Source organism: Gekko japonicus, unplaced genomic scaffold (genome assembly GCF_001447785.1).
Source record: "Gekko japonicus isolate JY-2015 unplaced genomic scaffold, Gekko_japonicus_V1.1 scaffold1001, whole genome shotgun sequence".
Taxonomy (NCBI): domain Eukaryota; kingdom Metazoa; phylum Chordata; class Lepidosauria; order Squamata; family Gekkonidae; genus Gekko; species Gekko japonicus.
This window is the reverse complement of record NW_015163117.1, coordinates 192,687-210,057: the sequence shown is the minus strand read 5'-3', so window position 1 is coordinate 210,057 and position 17,371 is coordinate 192,687. Positions and strand designations below refer to the sequence as shown.

Sequence of the window (17,371 nt, the reverse complement as noted above, 5' to 3'; positions counted from 1 at the left end):
ATCACATTCAAAGTCATAATTGTATCCAGAAGACATTCTCATTGGTTTCAGTGAGAAACACATTTCTGCCCCAAACCTTTTTTTCCTCCCACCCAACTCGGATGAAATTCTCAGCGATTGTAACCCTCACCCACAGGAATCTCCCTCCCACCCTTCAGGCACATCGGAGAGAGTCAACCTGTTCAAGTCTCACTTACAGATCAGGCCAGAAGCGGGGGGGGGGACGACTGCCAAGTGTTCAGCTTTGCCTCCCACCAACTGCCTTTTCCCCATTTAAGAGCTAATCACAGTGTGAGGGAAGGTTCATTTTTCATTGATGAAACCACATGGGGGGAAATGTTCAAATCCTTTTTCTCTTCCATGCCCCAATCCAAACTGGATTAGCATTTTTTTAAAATGCTATGGTGACAATGTGTGTGTGAAAGAGATCCAATCAGAGATCTCACTGCGTCATTTAGTTTCACTCATATGTATGTGTTCCTGCCTGCCTGTTACATTTTCAGCATTACAGGACATAATCAACGTATATATCTACATCATTCGTCTTGCCCTTCCTCCAAGGAACTTGATCCAGTACACGTAGGACTCCCTACTACTGTTTTATTCTCACAAGAACCCTGGGAGATAGATTAAACTGAAAGAGACTGACTTGAGTCAATTGAATTTTCATTGACCAGGCAATGTAGTTATCTGCTACATGCAAATTAAGAACCCCCTTTAAAGGCATGATTCATCACAAATCTCAGAAGGTTTTGATGCTGTGCTAGCCATTAGTATGACAAATGGCTGGAACAAAATGGATCGTACCTCCCTGCTCCCATTGTTTAATTTATCTTCTCATTGTCTGAGGGAAGCGGACATTTATGGGACTGGCCATTCGCCCATCAGATACAGGTTACTCCATGAAGGTGCAATGCAATTTCATGCTTAGGCAAGTATGTGTTACTTTTCGGGTAAGAAGAACAGAAGCTGTTTTGATGGCAAGCTTTGGATGGAGGGGATAGTGACTGCTGATATGTGACCTCTTTTAACCAGCCAAGGAAAGAATGAAATCTTTGAGCTGGGTGCACTAATGTAGTCTCTGGCAACTGGCCTGCTCCCAGATTAATCTGATACCCTTCTCTGCATTCTTCCCCCTTCTCCCACTACCCCTTTTCCCTGCTGCAATTAATGTTCCCTTCCTATACTTTCTGGTCATTTTACCATTTACGGCAGAGACAGTGTCTATGTTCTTTGCTGTCTAGTACATGTTGGTAAATAAATGTTAGCCAATTGGATAGGGAAACACTGAGATTTTAAAATATACATAATGTTTCACCCCCCCTGCGCTTTGTCCATGCAACTCAGAGCAGCTTATGTGTTCATCCCAGGTGGTCACTCATCCTGGCACTACTTGGGGCCAGTGTCAGCAGTCTCCCAGGCTTTCAGGCCATTCCCTGGTCCCTCAACTTGTTCTATACCTACACTGAAGTAATGGGAGCTGCAGAAGCAACACCAGTAAATGCTAAAATAAAACACATATTAAGGCAGTTTCTAGCCAAGTTTCTAGCCAAGAGGGCTAGAAACTTCTTTTAAAATATAAAGTTGATATAATCATTATTCAAGCAAGGGTTCAAAGAAAACACAGAAGAGTCATCAGAGATACAGTCATTTGAAGTCATTTTCAGTCAACCCTGACCTGAATATCTCAGGCAAGTCGGATCTCATCAGATCTCAGAAGCTAAGCAGGGCTGACCCTGCCAAGTACTTGGATGGGAGACCTCCAAGGAATGCCAGTGCCGGGACATAGAGGCAGGACACAGCAAGCCACCTCTCTGAAACATCCAGGCCCCACTAGGGGTTGCCAGAAGTCAACCATGACTTCCAGGTAGACACACACACAAATACCCACAAAAAATCCATCATTTACAGTCATTTGAAGAAAGCTACATAGTTCTGTTGCATCAAAAGACACATAAGGAAAGAAAGAAGGACTAGAAAATGACAGCAAAGACAGCAGTTAGAATGAACGGTTCTGGCGTGGGGACAGAGCTCAGCAGCAGAGCCTCTCTTTTGCATGCAGAATGGCCCAGGTAAATCTCCAGCAGCTCCAGTTCTAAAAGGAGCAGGCGATGTGAAAGGCCTGAGACCCTGGAGAGTTGCTGCCAATCAGAGTAGACAATACTGACCTGGACAGATCAAGAATTTGATTCAGTACAAGGCAGCTTTGTGTGTTTCTGATTTTAAGAATTAGTATTTGGAATATAGATCCAGAGGAGTTAGATATGTTAGTCTGTTGCTGCAAAGTAGTAAAAAGCCCAGTAGCACCTTTAAGACTAACAAACTTTATTGTAGCATAAGCTTTCGAGAAACAGCTCTCTTCGCCAGCTGCAGGGAGCTGTGATGAAGAGAGCTGTGTTTCTCAAAAACTTATGCTACAATAAAGTCTGTTAGTCTTAAAGGTGCTACTGGGCTTTTTACTATTTAGAATTAGGGTTGCCAAATCTGGATCGTCCGGGAGCGGGGGGCTCCCAAACGATCTCGGGTGCATGCGCGCGCGCGGGCAGTGTGCATGTCACCCGGAAGTGACGTCGCACGCTGGGGGCGGGGCCACGCAAGTTGAGGGGAAAACAAAGAGTTTTCCCCTCAAATGGCTGCCATTTGAGGGGAAAACTCTTTGTTTTCCCCTCAAATCGCGTGGCCCCACCCCCAGCGTGCGACGTCACTTCCGGGTGACACGCACACGGGGGTGGGTTTTCCCCCGGGCCCCGATTCCGGCACGCCGGGAATCGGGGCTCCGAAACGGGGGATTCCCCGCCCCCCGGCTGCATTTGGCAGCCCTATTTAGAATGTGTCCCTGTTAAGGTTTTTAGAAGCCATTTAAATGCCAACTGAACTTCCTCAGGCCATTTTAAGTCTTTGATAGGTCAAACCATGCCCTTACCCAAGTGGCTCAAGCTAGCCTGATTTTATCAGATTGCAGAAGCTAAGCAGGGTCAGTCCCGATTAGTACTTGGATGGGAGACCATCTAGGAAGTCCACAGTTGCTCCACAGAGGCCGGCAATGGCAAACCACTTCCATTCATCTCTTGCCTTACCTCTATTATTCCCTTGTTTATGGGGATGCCATAAATTGGGTACAACTTGATAGCACTTTCCACCAAGTTAAAACATCTCATTTGCCGAGCATGTGAGCTAGTGCTGTTCCCAAATCCACCCCACTGTGGACTGAAAGTTCCCATTATGCAGGCGTCACCCAGTCATGAGTGGAAAAGTTCCAGATTATCTGTTAACATGTTGCAAGGCTCTCTTTTGCGTTATTCAGAAGCACAGGCTGCCATTTGCAGAAAGAACAGCAAGTGTAAGCAAAGAAATAAATCTCAAATACTGCCTTTATAAAAACTACTCTCTACAAACTTGGTTTTGTAAATAGGAAATAAAAGAAACAGTCCTTCAAATAATTTGTGCTTGCATTTAGATAATCCTATCTTTGGTGATCTTACACACGAGCCTTCCTAAAGAAGCCAAAGCAGAAATGGTTTCCTCTGGACCGTGATACTTTCTTTGCATGCATCTTCTAAACATGGCTTACCGTTTTTCTGGCTCCACTGAACTTCGTGAACTTCAACTTACTACTAACACAATGTTACAAATAAATTTCTTCTTCCTTTTGGTTCCAGGCTGTTGCTCCACTGATATTAGTCATATGAAAACTGGCTGAGTGGAATGTCTCTGAGAAATCATGGAATATTTTTTGAGGCTGAGTTTGTTTTCTTATATGGATACTGGCAGCTCAGATTTATTTCATTATTGGATTGCTAAATGTTGCAGTTTCTCATTCATATGACAATTTTCACATACATGGTTCCATGGGTAGAAACATTTCTATTTGTGGGGTGTGATTTCCTTGCCTCTCGTCTCCTGTGGCAGCCGATACACCCCCCCCCCATCATTAAACCATGAAATCCATAAACTGGGGAGAAACCGCACACTCAAGATATATTCCGGGGAGGAGGTGTCTATTAGCCCTTCTCGCAGAAAACACATCAAATACAGCACTTACATGTTATCAAAATGCATGTTCTCAAAAACCAAACACCATCACCCACCCAAATCCCTTACCTTGTTGATGTGCCAGGAATCGGGCGTCCAGTGTCCACAAGGACACACCAGCAGTATCCTGTGGAGGGATGGCACTGCACGGGTTTATAAAGGCCACCATTAGCACATTCTGGAATGAACACATTGTCTTTTTGAGGTTGCTTAGCTTCTTCTAATGCTGACTGGAGTTCTTGATCGCATGATGATGCTGCTGGGGAGAAAAGAATGACAAAGCTCTGGTTATCACCTATGAACTGGTCAGCTTACTGGTCGGTTAGCCAAGGAGCCAAAGCAAAATAGAGTTTAGAGACATAGTACTATATTACTTTCCTCCTGCTGGTGTGCATCATTATTGGGATTTACCACAATTAAGAATGTGCCCAGTAGAATGTTGAGATCCTAGTCATCATAAGCACTTAGGCCAGTGTTAATAAAATAGCTGTTTTTGAAAACAGAGTAAAAACTTCAAGAAATTAGCAGAAATTTGAAATGTTGCAATACTTATTTAGCATTATAGTACTTTGCTAGGAAGCTGAATTATTGGCGGTGGTGATGACAATAATCCATGAAAAGGCAGGACACAAATATCATTGGCTTCTGGAGATGTCACTGTTTCTAATAAAACTACTGAAGTACAATGAAAACTAGTGAATTATGGGTTGGATCTTGTGGGTCTTGTAGGGCTGCCAAGTGGGGGCAGGGGGGCAGGTAAACCCCCGCTTTGGAGGCCCGATTTCCGCCACTGCAGAATCAGGCCCCGGGGGGAACCCTACCCCGGCGTGCACTCTATGGTTTTCCCTTGTATGGCCGTGGCCCCACCCCCAGTGTGCCTGGCGTCCTCCCGTCACTTCTGGGTGATGTGTGTGCAGCGCCCCCCCACTCCTGGCGAAGATACACTTGGCAACCCTAGGGTCTTGCAATGTGAATATTCTGCAAATACTTCAGTATTTGACAACATCTGACTTGAACATACCTCTTCTAGAGAAATAATTGAGGTTGATGAATCTAATCTACAAAAATATGGGGATCTTGACTATAAAACTGAAGTTTTCTGAAAACTGAATATTTAACAGTATATATGTACTTTGAGAGAACTGTGTATTCCTTGATTAAAATGTGGTGTTTCCAAACCCAGCTATCCCTACAATACTTGGGTGATAAAACATCTTGGGTTGGATCCTGCATAGCATCAGAGGTCGTTTAGTAGAAAAAGAGGTAGGGGAACTCATTAGCATAACTCATTAGCATATGCCACACCCCCTGACATCACCGGAAGTGTGTCATAAGGCCACACACCCCGCCCCCAACGGTCCCGGCCGCCGCCGGCCTTGCAGGTCCACTGCCAAGCCCCATGAGGCAGGCAGGGGTGGGTAGAGGCAGGGAGGAAGCAACTTACCTTCCCTCTTCTCCTGCCTCCTCCTGGCTGAATGAGGGCCAGAAGCGGGGTGGCCAGAAGCAGGGGGCGGGGCTTTGTCATGTGCCCCGCCCCCCATACCTCACCCGGGGGAACTGCGATCCCCCATGATTCCCCCCAAAATGACCTCTGCATAGCATGATCAAAGTCATGTTAGATACTGGAAACTTCTCTGCCTTCCTCCTTTCACTGCAACCTTCTCTGTCTCCCCAAATCATGCTCCTCCAGATCAGTGGACCCCCAGGAACAGCTAGTGGGGGGGCATCTGCAGTTGAAAATGGCAATCAGTGGAAACTGGCCCATGTATGTGTTTTGCATCAGTGTGAAATATAAAGCACCCATGTGCTTAGTGATTATCAACTCTCTACACTAATAGCTAAGTCTGTAGAATGTCACAGAAAGAATCTGTGTGCTTCTGCTTTAGCATTTCCTTCTTTAACATGTCCTCCCAGTTCCACAAATTCCAGTGAGCTGCTTGTGACAAACATCATCAGAATTAAGAAATCCATTCGTTCTTAATTCTCCTTCCCCAGTTCTCTCATTATGTAATGGACTATGAATGGGCAATTAGAAAAGGCAGCTTTCCAGAGCCAATGACCTTTTTTATTAAGCCTTGACATTCAATGCACTCACTCCACAAAAACAGGTAAGAAGACACTAGTGTACTTAACAAACAAACAAAAAACCTCCTGCAAAGTGATACATGTGAAGCAATGCACTTTAAGAGTGTTCAGCGTTCAAGTTAAAGAGAATCCCCAGTGCAAAACCTCAAAAAGAAACTAAGGGTTACATTCAACACACAAACTATCATGAAATTACAGTCCTTCCATCTGACCATCTGTTTCAAAGAATTTCAACTGAGTATCCTCAGCTTTTCATACAAGCAAAATGCCCATGTCATGTGTGATAGTAAGCCACATAAAAAGCAAATAAAGTATTAAGATATCTGTCAAAATACATGGATAGGATAGACAGACAGACTTTCTTATTTGTATTAGGAGATGAGGGAATTTAACTTCTTCAAATTGTAACCCTGTGGCTGCTTTTAAGAAACAGTAAAGAAATCAAGGGACCTCAGATACACCATCCCTGATCCCTCATATCTCATCTGGTTTGGACCTAGTCAGTATCTGCCTGGGTTACTAATGATAGATGCACAAAGAAGGGCGGAAGTGGACTACCACTGATGACAGGAGAAGCAAGAGTACAAGGGTAGGGAGAGGTGGGAAAGGCCAATTTAAATTTTAAAAGGCCAATACGTTCTATATTGGTAGACATGGCCCCCCATTTCAAGAGGCCAGGTCCAACCCTATCTAACATAATGGCTCTTTAAAATTTAAAGGGAAGAGAGACACTGACTAACCACTGGCGGTGGGATGGACCTGGCATCCTCTAATGATCCTTCAAATGTTTAAAAGGAAATGACTGAACTGGCCCTGGACTTACCATGTTGGCAACAGTTCCCACCCCCCACTGCCAGAAAATAACAGGCCAACAGGTGTACTTCTTCACTCCCGTGGGGCTTGACTGACCTGCAGAAATCTCCTATTGATGGTGGGACAGGTCTCCCTATAACAAATAATGACTCTTTACAATTTAAAGGGAAGAGAGACTGTGACTAACAGCTCTTTGGCCAGGACCAGCTTCCCCAGTTTTCCTCCCTGCTCTTGAACCTTTTGAAAAGCCCCAAGCACTCCCAAATTCCAGGAGATAAATTTTCATTACAGGACTATTTTGGATCACTTTGGGCATCTCCAAGCTAACCAGAAACAGCTAATTTGGGGTTTAATTTTGGCTCAGTATATCTGAATGCACACCCCAATGGGATTAGTATACACAACGTTTTGGAAAGCCAAACATATCAATGTAATCCTCTTCGGAGGCAAGATCTCTGTGTAAGTCTGTGAATCTGGATATATCCCAGTTACTTATCTGCTACCACTCTCTCCTTCTCACTCCTCCCTCTGACATCCTCAAACTCTAAAATAGACAGCCAGTAAACAAAATAATGGCCAGGTCTGAATTTTAAGACCCTTTAAAGGGTCCTTTTGTGAGCCAAGCATGTGGTCCGTGACCACCCCTCTCCCTCCCTCCTGCTAGATTTGAGGGGCCCTCCAGCTGATCAGCAGGCCACGTGGTCCCTGCAAATCAGCTGAAGTCCTTTAAATTCAGCGGGCGGGGAGTGAGAGACAGGGGTGGCCGGGCAGGTGGTTGCTCTTGGGGCAGGGCTTGGGGCCCAACCCATGAAATGCTCCCAAAATCCCCCTGGCAGTTTAAGAGGGGATCTGGCAACCCTACCTTCTTATCCCTGCAAAGCCTTTCCTGGGGCCCTGGGATCCACATGCAGGAGTAATCATGCAGTTTGGTAGGCTAGAACCTGCAGGGGAAATGGGATGAAATCAACCCCTTTTCTCAATGGAGCTGTGCTTATGAAAGAGGAATATTATGAACTGTGATCAAGGCAGCTCTTAAACAAGTGATTTCATTTTATTCAGCTCATAATAACACTAGACAACCATACATAGAACAAGGCGGACTTATATATGATTTGAATGGACAAAACCACATCCCACAAACAGATAACAACCAATTGGAATACGTAGATAGGAACCAATAAGATTGTTTCCCACTGAAGTCAAAAGCTTCTTGATTGGCCTATTTGTCAATCCATGTAATGCTAAGTTATACTGGAACAGTGCCCAAGATAAATCATGCTTTATTGACTTAATACATAAAAAGGAAGAAGAAGCAATTTCATCTGCACTCCAACACCTTCCCCAGCAGCATAGCTGTTTTTCTAACCTGCTTGTCATGATCATGGGCCTATAGTGGTGCGGCCTACAGGCTCCAGGGAACCCTGTATGGGAGTAGTCCTCAAGGCCTACATTTCCAAGGTTCCCACTGGACCCAATGATTGGGTAACAGGAGATTTTGGAGGGGAAAACTACACCAGCAGGGGAACAGAGGGTGGTTCCTGGGAAGAGGAGATAAAAGACCTTTCCCAGAATGGGGGGGTGTTCTCTCTCAGGGAGCAGGGCTGGTGGAAGTTGCTGCAGAAAGAGGGATCCCTCATCCAAAAAGGGGAGAGTTAGACTGTGAACATACTTGCTGTCTAAGAGGAGCCCTAGAGCTTGTGCCTCTTTTTGTAGCAGGAACTCCTTTGCATTTTAGGCGACACACCCCCAATGTAGCCAATCCTCCAAGAACTTACAGTAGCCCCTGTAAGAAGAGCTCTGTAAACTCTTGGGGGATTGGCCACATTAGGGGCATGTCGCCTAATATGCAAAGGAGCTCCTGCTACAAAAAGAGCCCTGCTTGAATACCTGCATCCCTGCCCACAGGAGAATTAGTTATACTGGGGAAGATGATGGGAGCTCTTCCTGGAAACCTAATGCTACACTGCAAATGGAAAGGATATTGACTGGCAACAGCCACTGTTACTGTTGCTCTTCTTCCCTCCAACTTCTATTATTGTGCTTGTACCATTGTTGCTATAGTAGCATAGGATGCTGGTAAATTGTTTGCGTGGAAGTTCCAGCATAGTAGCAGCCATCACAGCAGGACCACAGTACTGTCCTGGCTGAATTATGTGATCACTATGCCAGAAATACATTTCTGTTCAAGCTGGGTGCAGGAGGGCTGCCTTTTTATGCCTGCTTATTGCTGTGTGTCGAAACATCACATGTGGATCGGAGAGCGCCAATGCTCCCTCTAATCCCAACCACCGCTGAGTGGAGCAGGTCACATCCTGAGCCGAATATAACTGTTGTAATCTTAAAATGGGCAAGGAGCAGTACAAGACCCTGCGTGGCTCCAGACTGTTGCTGAGCTGGGCTTCCTGTGTTAAATAAGCAGCCACTCACGCACACAGCTTGGAAGGAGCACTGGAGCCAAGATTTTCTATTTGTTTGTGACTCCAAAGGCTGCCTAAAGTACAGCTGATCATCCAAAGTTTAGCACTCTTGAAAGTTTGGGTACATTCTTGTGGCCTAACAGAACCCTGAATATATCTTCAATTTTCCTGCTCCGCTGAATATAAAGGGATTACTCCTTACAGATGAAATCATTTAACTCTGTGGCTGACTTTGCAGTAAAAAAACCAAACCTCTTTATAAGGCTGATCCCGTGGAAATGCATTATGAATACATAAACACTGTGCTAAAAAAAGAATGCTCCACACTTATGGTTACTTCTAGTTGATCAGAATTTAAAATCGTATAATCCTTCCCTATATATAATTATTTTCAGTTCTGAACTGGGCAAAATTAAACTATACAAAATCTTCTGTTCCAATTCATCTGCAGTTTGCCCTTGATTAAACTAATTTTGGCTACTAGTTCCTTCCTTCCTTCCTTCCTTCCTTCCTTCCTTCCTTCCACACCTCAACCTTAATCTCAGCCATAAATCAAAACATTAGAAGTCTTCACTATAGGAAGGGGATAGTTGAAGGGTACATAATGCTAACAATGCATTCAGACATCAAATCGAGCTGCAATTAGACTCCAATTGGATGTAAGCATGGTTGCAGCCTCCTCCCCTGTTCTTTGCTCCCCTTCTAGCACAACGGAGCTTGGTCAAACATTTCCTGATTTGATCAAGCTCCAGTTCACTACTATGTCCAAATGCAGTGCTTTGGTGAATTGGAAGTTTGTTTATTCCACACAAACAGGGATGCTAGCTTGTGAGAAGTAAAGCATTTCCAATTCATTGAGGGACTCACACTGAGACATCATGGCTAACTGGAGCTTTGTTAAGCCATGGAAGTGTTTAATTAAGCTCCATGCACTAAAGGAATTAGAAGGAGTGAAGGAGGTGCATGACCACAACAACTAACTGTATCTATGCCCAATCAGATCTTAATTATAGCTTCTCATGACATCTCAACACAGCCTTAGGAGATATGGGCCTGACCAGTGCATGGATGAAAGACCTTCTTGGAATCCCATTTCAACAGCCTTAAGTTCCATAATAGCAGATGGGATAAATAAACGTAAATTGGATTTTCTTGACAAAGATTAGGAAACCTGAATTTCACATCAAAGTCTATGTTTATGAGTTTCATCTCTTGTCTTCCATTTTTAAGTTATTAGGATATGTAAAAAAAAGGTTGAAGTTTCCAGCAAAGTTGGCTGTAATTGGTGAGACATGCTGTAAACTTTGTATTGCAAGAATATGGCCATGCACTTTTGATGCTGTGCCTATGATACTACCCATTTACAGCAGGTTATTAAAATGGGTATTTTTGGTATATTTTTACATTGTTTGTTTCATTTGAAATGTTTGTGAACTGCCTTGGATTTTCTTAAAAGGAGAAAGTGGGATAGAAATTTTTAATAAATAAGAATGAGGTGGTTTTAGAGGTTTTAAAAAACAGAACATTTTTGTACAGTACCCAAATGCTCCCTTTGAAAATACAGATATATTCTTATATGGATGAAAAAAAAATACCTAAATGCAAACTCCCAATGCAGGTTTAGGAACATCCAAAAGAGGACTAACTTACTGAGGTGTGCCACAACTTATATTTACTGAAACCATCGTGATTATTTGTTAGGAGAGTATAAAAATCACTTTGTATTGATTTTGACATCTTTAACATCAGGCAGAACTACCAGCATATTTTTATATCTAACAATAGAAAATTAGTTCCCTGATTACTGATGGTTACACAAGAACTGTTGAGAGCAATATTGTCCAGACAAGCAGCATGTGATTGCCCATTCAGTACAAAAGAGAAACATACCTGATGGCACTGGTATTTCTGGCCACTGTGTGACACAGAGTGTTGGACTGGATGGGCCTTTGGCCTGATCCAACATTGGCATCTCTTATGTTCTTATGTTAAGCCCTGTTTGCAAGTGACAGTCAATGAATGTACAGACTGTATACAATGTACACTTTTCTTTGTATGTGTGTTGAATAATTCTCATATTACATTCAATGTATCTGCAGCTGAACATCAGTGGCAGTCTTAGTGTTTCTGGGGCTCTGGGCAAAAGTGAAGGATGGGGCCTCCCACACCCCACATAGAGGCCCTTTGTCTTTGTTGCTTTCTCCTCAGCCCAATATGGGGCTTATGAAGCAGCGTACAGCACCATTCCGTGCAGATGTACTTAGAAGTTAAGTCTCTCTGTATGCAACAGGGCTTACGCCCAGGTAAGTGTGCACAGGATTGCACTGTAAGGCTATGATCCAATGCACATATACCTGGGAGTAAATCCCATTTGATACAATGGTATTTACTTCAGAGAAAACCCTAAACCAATCTTGCATCCGTGATTCTGTAAAAACACCCCCGAATTGGGAATGCTGTAGCTTTTTGCAGTGAGTTTTGCATCTCATGCCCCCACTCCTCTCCCTGCCAATCCGCAGGGCAAGGGCACACATCTTGCTTTTGACCTCGATCTATGCAGGCAGCGCAACAGATGGAATGCAGTGGTACTTAGCCATGCTGTGCCAAGGCAGGGCTGGTGCTTGCTCCTGCCTTTGTGCTGCCTTTTGCATAGGCTTTAATTCACCCAGAACGTACAAAACACATCTTTCTTAAAGAAGCAGGGAAATTAATAAAATCTGAAACCTCGCTTGAAATGGGTGGCTGGTTCTGGCATAATTCTGGGCCCAGAAAGGAGGATGAGCCAGGAAAGCAAAAGAGCCAACAAGAATACCATAGGATTATTTCCTTAGAGCTCCAGCAATTTTTTAATATACTTCTATGAGGTTTGCTTTTCATATGTTTATAGTCAGCTCCAATGGCTCAGCTTTTATTTTGGCTCTTGAAGCAAAGCCTGGCCCAGGGCTTGGCTCTGTCATCAGTCTGTGAGCAAAACAAGGGCAAAATGAATGAAAAACATACCCATCCCTCCTTCTCCTTTAACAATGATGGAGGGGGAACTTTCTTCTACATTTTGGGTATTATTTTATATGATCTATCAGACCAAACTCCCACATCTTGTTGAAGGAAAACAGGCCCTTGTGCTACTGATGACTTTGGTCTGAATTTTTTTGATGATAGAAACTGATACAACTACTCTGGAGGAATTTATCAGCATTACAAGCAAACACGACATGTTACATACTGGGATGAGCGTACTCTTAAAAAATAAAAACTGCATACCAATATCTTCATATGGCTACGGTATACAGGCCGTGTTCCCTGTAAGCTGAGTTAGTGTGAGCTAGCTCACAGTTTTTTAGCCTCTGGCTCACACATTTTTGTCTTAGCTCAGGAAGGATGGCTCCAGAGCAAACTAATTTCTGCACTGGACTGGCCAAATTGCTCGCTCACAACTTTAATGCCAGTAGCTCACGAAATAGAATTTTGGCTCACAGGACTCCACAGCTTAGAGGGAACATTGGATACGGGTCATACTGGCTACCTCTTCCACAGTCTCATCTTAGAGCACCCACTTACCACCACCCCTCTCTCTTCAGAATCTGTCAACATGCCCTTTTCCTCACTCAAGTTTATACCCTAACTTTCTGCTACAGATATCAAGACCCCCTTGTCATGATCATGGGCCTATAGTGGTGCAGCCTACAGGCTTGAGGGAGGCCTAGTGGCTCCAGGGAAGCCTATATGGGAGTAGTCCTCAAGGCCTAATTTCCCAGGTTCCTTCTGGACCCAATGATTGGGTAACAGGTGATTTTGGAGGGGAAAACTACACCAGCAGGGGAACAGAGGGTGGTTCCTGAGAAGAGGAGATAAAAGGCCTTGCCCAGAGTGGGAGGGTGTTCTCTCTCAGGGAGCAGGGCTGGTGGAAGCTGCTGCAGACAGAGGGATCCCTCATCCAAAAAGGGGTGAGTGAGACTGTGAACAGGTACCCAAGGAAGGCTAGGACTGTGTAGAGAGACACTTCAGGATGTATTATTTGACTGATTCACCTGCCTTTACTTTGCTAATTTTTCCTACTTGTTATTGATCTCAAGTTGTTGTTCAGTCTCTTAATAAAACTAGTCGTAACTCTGCCTGGGTCCTCACACCTCATTTGGTTTTGTACAAGAGGAGACCTGTTGTAAAAGTACTGTAACAAGGGGTTGGGTGGGTGCTCTGGGCCCTCCCAAGGAGACCCATACCAGAGTGGTGGCAACCATTAGTGAACCTTCCTAGCTGCTGCCTGCGACACCCCTCTACACAGAAAAATGGAACTCTCTCTCTCACACACACACACCCCAACACATACAGTGCCACCTATATGAAAGCCGGGGAATTTGAAAATTCTCTCTCGAATCAAGCCAGAGAATCACAGGTTGGACAAAGGCATTCCATGATGAGACAGTCAGATCTACATCAGAAACAGTCACACTCCTTATTTTGTGACTCTGTGGACTCTCCCACACCTTGGTCAAATTGAATGATTCATGTAGGACAAGAACCTAATATTCCATAGCCATCAAGAGTGTCCCTTACCACACAGGTCTTCATTGTAACCTAATCAAGTTCTTCATTTGCTCCATCACCTGCCCTATTAGCATCCCCTTTAGAGTCACTAAAGTACACAGAAAATCAGGTTCCCACCACTGCCAGATTATTCCTCTGCCAAGATGATACTCATGCTGCAGGAACCACACAATGTATAATGCCTTTGGTTTGTCTCTCATAACCGTCTGGTTTTTTTTGCTTTGCTCTCAGACATTCCTGTTTGTTCCCCCATGTCCCCATCCCACTCACTTTTTCTCCTCCACTCAGAATCCCTACTCCAGTAATTCCTTGCTCCCCCTCTCTCTTCCATTAACTTCCCCCTTCCCTTTCACTCCTAGGCTTTGTGCTATGTCTCTCCCTTTCCTTGTCCTCCTAACCTTACTCAGCTAAATATCACCCCCCGCTCCTTTTCACCTCTCATTCCAGATGTCTGTACTTGTCCCCCCCCATATCCAGATATAATTGCAGTTTTGAAATGACTGTTTAAAGTATGGAAGAAGCACAAGAGGGAAAGGTTAAATTGAACACCTTCTCCCTGCCCCATCCTTATCCAGTTTTCAGATGAGCTGCCTGGGGCTGCTAATTAGCTTTCAACAACCCCTGGAAAATTGTATTCACGGAGCATCCATGTCTCATCTAGGCTGATTATTTTCTTCCAGGTTTATGGGACTCACCTTCTCTCATTCTAATCTATCTTCAATGAGAGCAGGAAGATGGATGTGACTACATCAGGGAGATACGACTTTGTTTCTGAGAGTTATTTAACTGTTTTCAAGAGCCTTGTGAGCTACTGGTCACAAAACAGTGGCTTGGTGGATGAAGCTACTCAAAAAATGGCAGCTTGTACTAAAATAATAGCATTTTGGGGCAGGTCACCAGTATTTGTACAGAGAAACCCATTTTTTGCTATATCCCGAAACAAACCATCACCGCCACCCCAATTTGTGCTGGGCTCTAGCTGCAGCAGTCTGGTGACACATGGTGTTTTCCCATGTTAGGCCACATGGAACCTGACCTGGTAGCCCTGCAGTCCTTGCAGTGTCTACTATGTCCTTTTCCTTCTAGACTTCCTATTTTCCAACATGGGACTGTGAAAGGGGAGTGAAAAGGGGCACTTTTAAATATTACTCCTAGAATTTGGTCCCAGTAGTCATGTATGGCTGCGAGAGTTGGATCATAAGGAAGGCCAAGCACTGAAGAATAGATGCTTTCAAATTATGGTGCTGGAGAAGACTCTTGAGAGTCCCTTGGACTGCAAGGAAATCAAATAAGTCAATCCTAAAAGAAATCAACCCTGGGTGTTCCCTGGAAGGCCAGATAGTGAACCTGAAGCTCAAATACTTTGGCCACCAAATGAGAAGGGAGCACTCACTGGAGAAGACCCTGATGCTGGGAAAGATTGAAGGTAAAAGAAGAAGGGATGACAAAGGATGAGATGGTTAGTGTTATCAATGCAACAAACATGAAGTTGAGCAAACTCTGGAGGACGATGGAGGACAGGAGGGCCTGGCGTGATGTGGTCCATGGGGTCGCAAAGAGTTGGATTTGACTGTGCGACTCAACAGAATTCTGTGCTTCTTTTTCTATCTTTTATTCACATCTTTGCACTGTGTGGATGCTGAGTTTCAAACGATACATAAACCACACATGGTTGATAAATGGTCATTTGTTCATGTATTGTTGCATATAAGGAGTATTGTTTTATATTGGGGACATATGACTCCTTGTTGCATCTATGCATTGTTGGTCATTGCACTACTGCTGTGCTATAACAATAATTTGTTAGGTTTTTCCCCCCATGTGAACAAAGCAATCCAGTTCCGAATGACTGACATAGTGCAATGATAGGACATGTGTCTGCAGCAAAGTTGTCTTTAAAATGACAGTGTGCATGCTTGGACTATATCCCACAAAGTATTACAGTACTCTTAATGCTTACAACCCAAGTATCTGACATGTTTGTACTAAGTGACTTGGAATGTAGGACCTTTGATATCTTTCTGGTCTCCACTGCTGTGGAAAACACCCTCCATAAACAACATTGAGTGATCTATTCTGTGTTATTCACAAAAAGTGCCGTGCTTTCCTGTACGTTTTTTGTGACATGCATGAGCGTGCATTAGTTTTTCATGTTTTCTATAAATATTTTTCTATTCTAGCCCTCACCTTGTCTTGCCCTTAGGTTCAAGTATTTAGCTTGAAGCCACTAGTGACAAGGCGAGAAAGCCCAAAGGCCTATTTTTGGCAGGACAGTTCAAATAAAACAGATTCTAAGTGTTTAATTTCTTCAGACAAGCAGACTTGTAAGAAATAGTGATCCTGGCATTCATTCACCTAATAAGGCAATACTTTTATTACAGTTTACATAAACACAAGCTTGATGCTTGACCTCCACCAATTATTATTATAATCATCATCATCATAATCATTTATTATCATTATTATTATTGTTGTTGTTGTTGTTATTATCATTATTATTATTATCAAAAGGTTGCCCCATTACTTAGAACAAGGATAAATAAATGTGGTACATAAAAACTTTAGGAGATCAAAGAATGATACATTTTGGCATGGAGAACATACAGAGTATCACTGCAGACAGCCATGCTTAAATCCCACAAGTTGGTGATAATCGGATTAAAGCACAGTTAAGGGCCTAATTAGACAAGACACTGAGAGATCTGTGATCAGGATCTTTCCAACTTTTTGAGAAGCACAGGCCTTCATCTAGTGAAGGGGGAAGAGGGAGGCATAACATTTCTCTCCAAGTGTATTTGTAGCTCAAAGAGAGAAGGCCTTTGTTCCCTTATTTGGGGAGGAGGTTGATTGGTGACAATGGAAGGCCTTCACCCCCCTCCACCTCATGCCATAGTCCCAATTCAGTTTAAGAATCTGTCTGGCTGCTATTTATTCTGTAATCATGGGCTCCCGTGCTCTAACTTCCTCTTGTTTGAGGCAAATAGTTTGAGCCAGCACATGGAATTCAAAAGAAGCTTGTCATGTAAGCCATCGCCCTCACATTGTTACCATTAATTTATTTTGAGGGGAAATTAATTTACATGTTAAACTTTTACAATTGTTAGTTCATGCATCACAGAGGGGATGAGCACACTTCCTATTTATATGATTTAGTGGGACACTCCTAAAGGATGTTGGGTGCCAACATAAACAATTTTCTTAGTTTCTTTCTCCAACTCCAAGCAAATAATGTTGAAAATATAGTTGTTCCATTCAGCTTTCAAAAGATAAACAACTCCAATGATGATAAGAACCTGCCCTGGTATATAGGCCATAAAGCTATGTGAACTATTTCAGCACTTACTAGGAGCAAATCAGTGAACCAGGCAAAAGCAGTGGTTCTCAGTTTTCTTTTACCCTACAACACTGATTTGCCATTGTGTGTGTGTACAGTACCATCAAATCATAGCCAACTTATGGTGACCCTGTAGAATTTTCAA

The 17,371-nt window shown here is 43.5% G+C and overlaps 1 protein-coding gene across 2 annotated transcripts in view; it reads right to left on the bottom strand.

Moving 5' to 3' along the window:
- The window catches only part of SMOC2 (SPARC related modular calcium binding 2), a 213,281-nt gene that overhangs the window by 75,420 nt on the left and 120,490 nt on the right, over positions 1-17,371 (bottom strand). Inside the window, exon 8 of one of the 2 annotated variants that reach the window (XM_015406852.1) lies at positions 4,102-4,291. In XM_015406852.1, coding sequence (XP_015262338.1) covers positions 4,102-4,291 — 190 coding nt within the window. The remainder of the gene's footprint in view (positions 1-4,101; positions 4,292-17,371) is intronic. The other variant, XM_015406853.1, reaches the window with a different exon arrangement.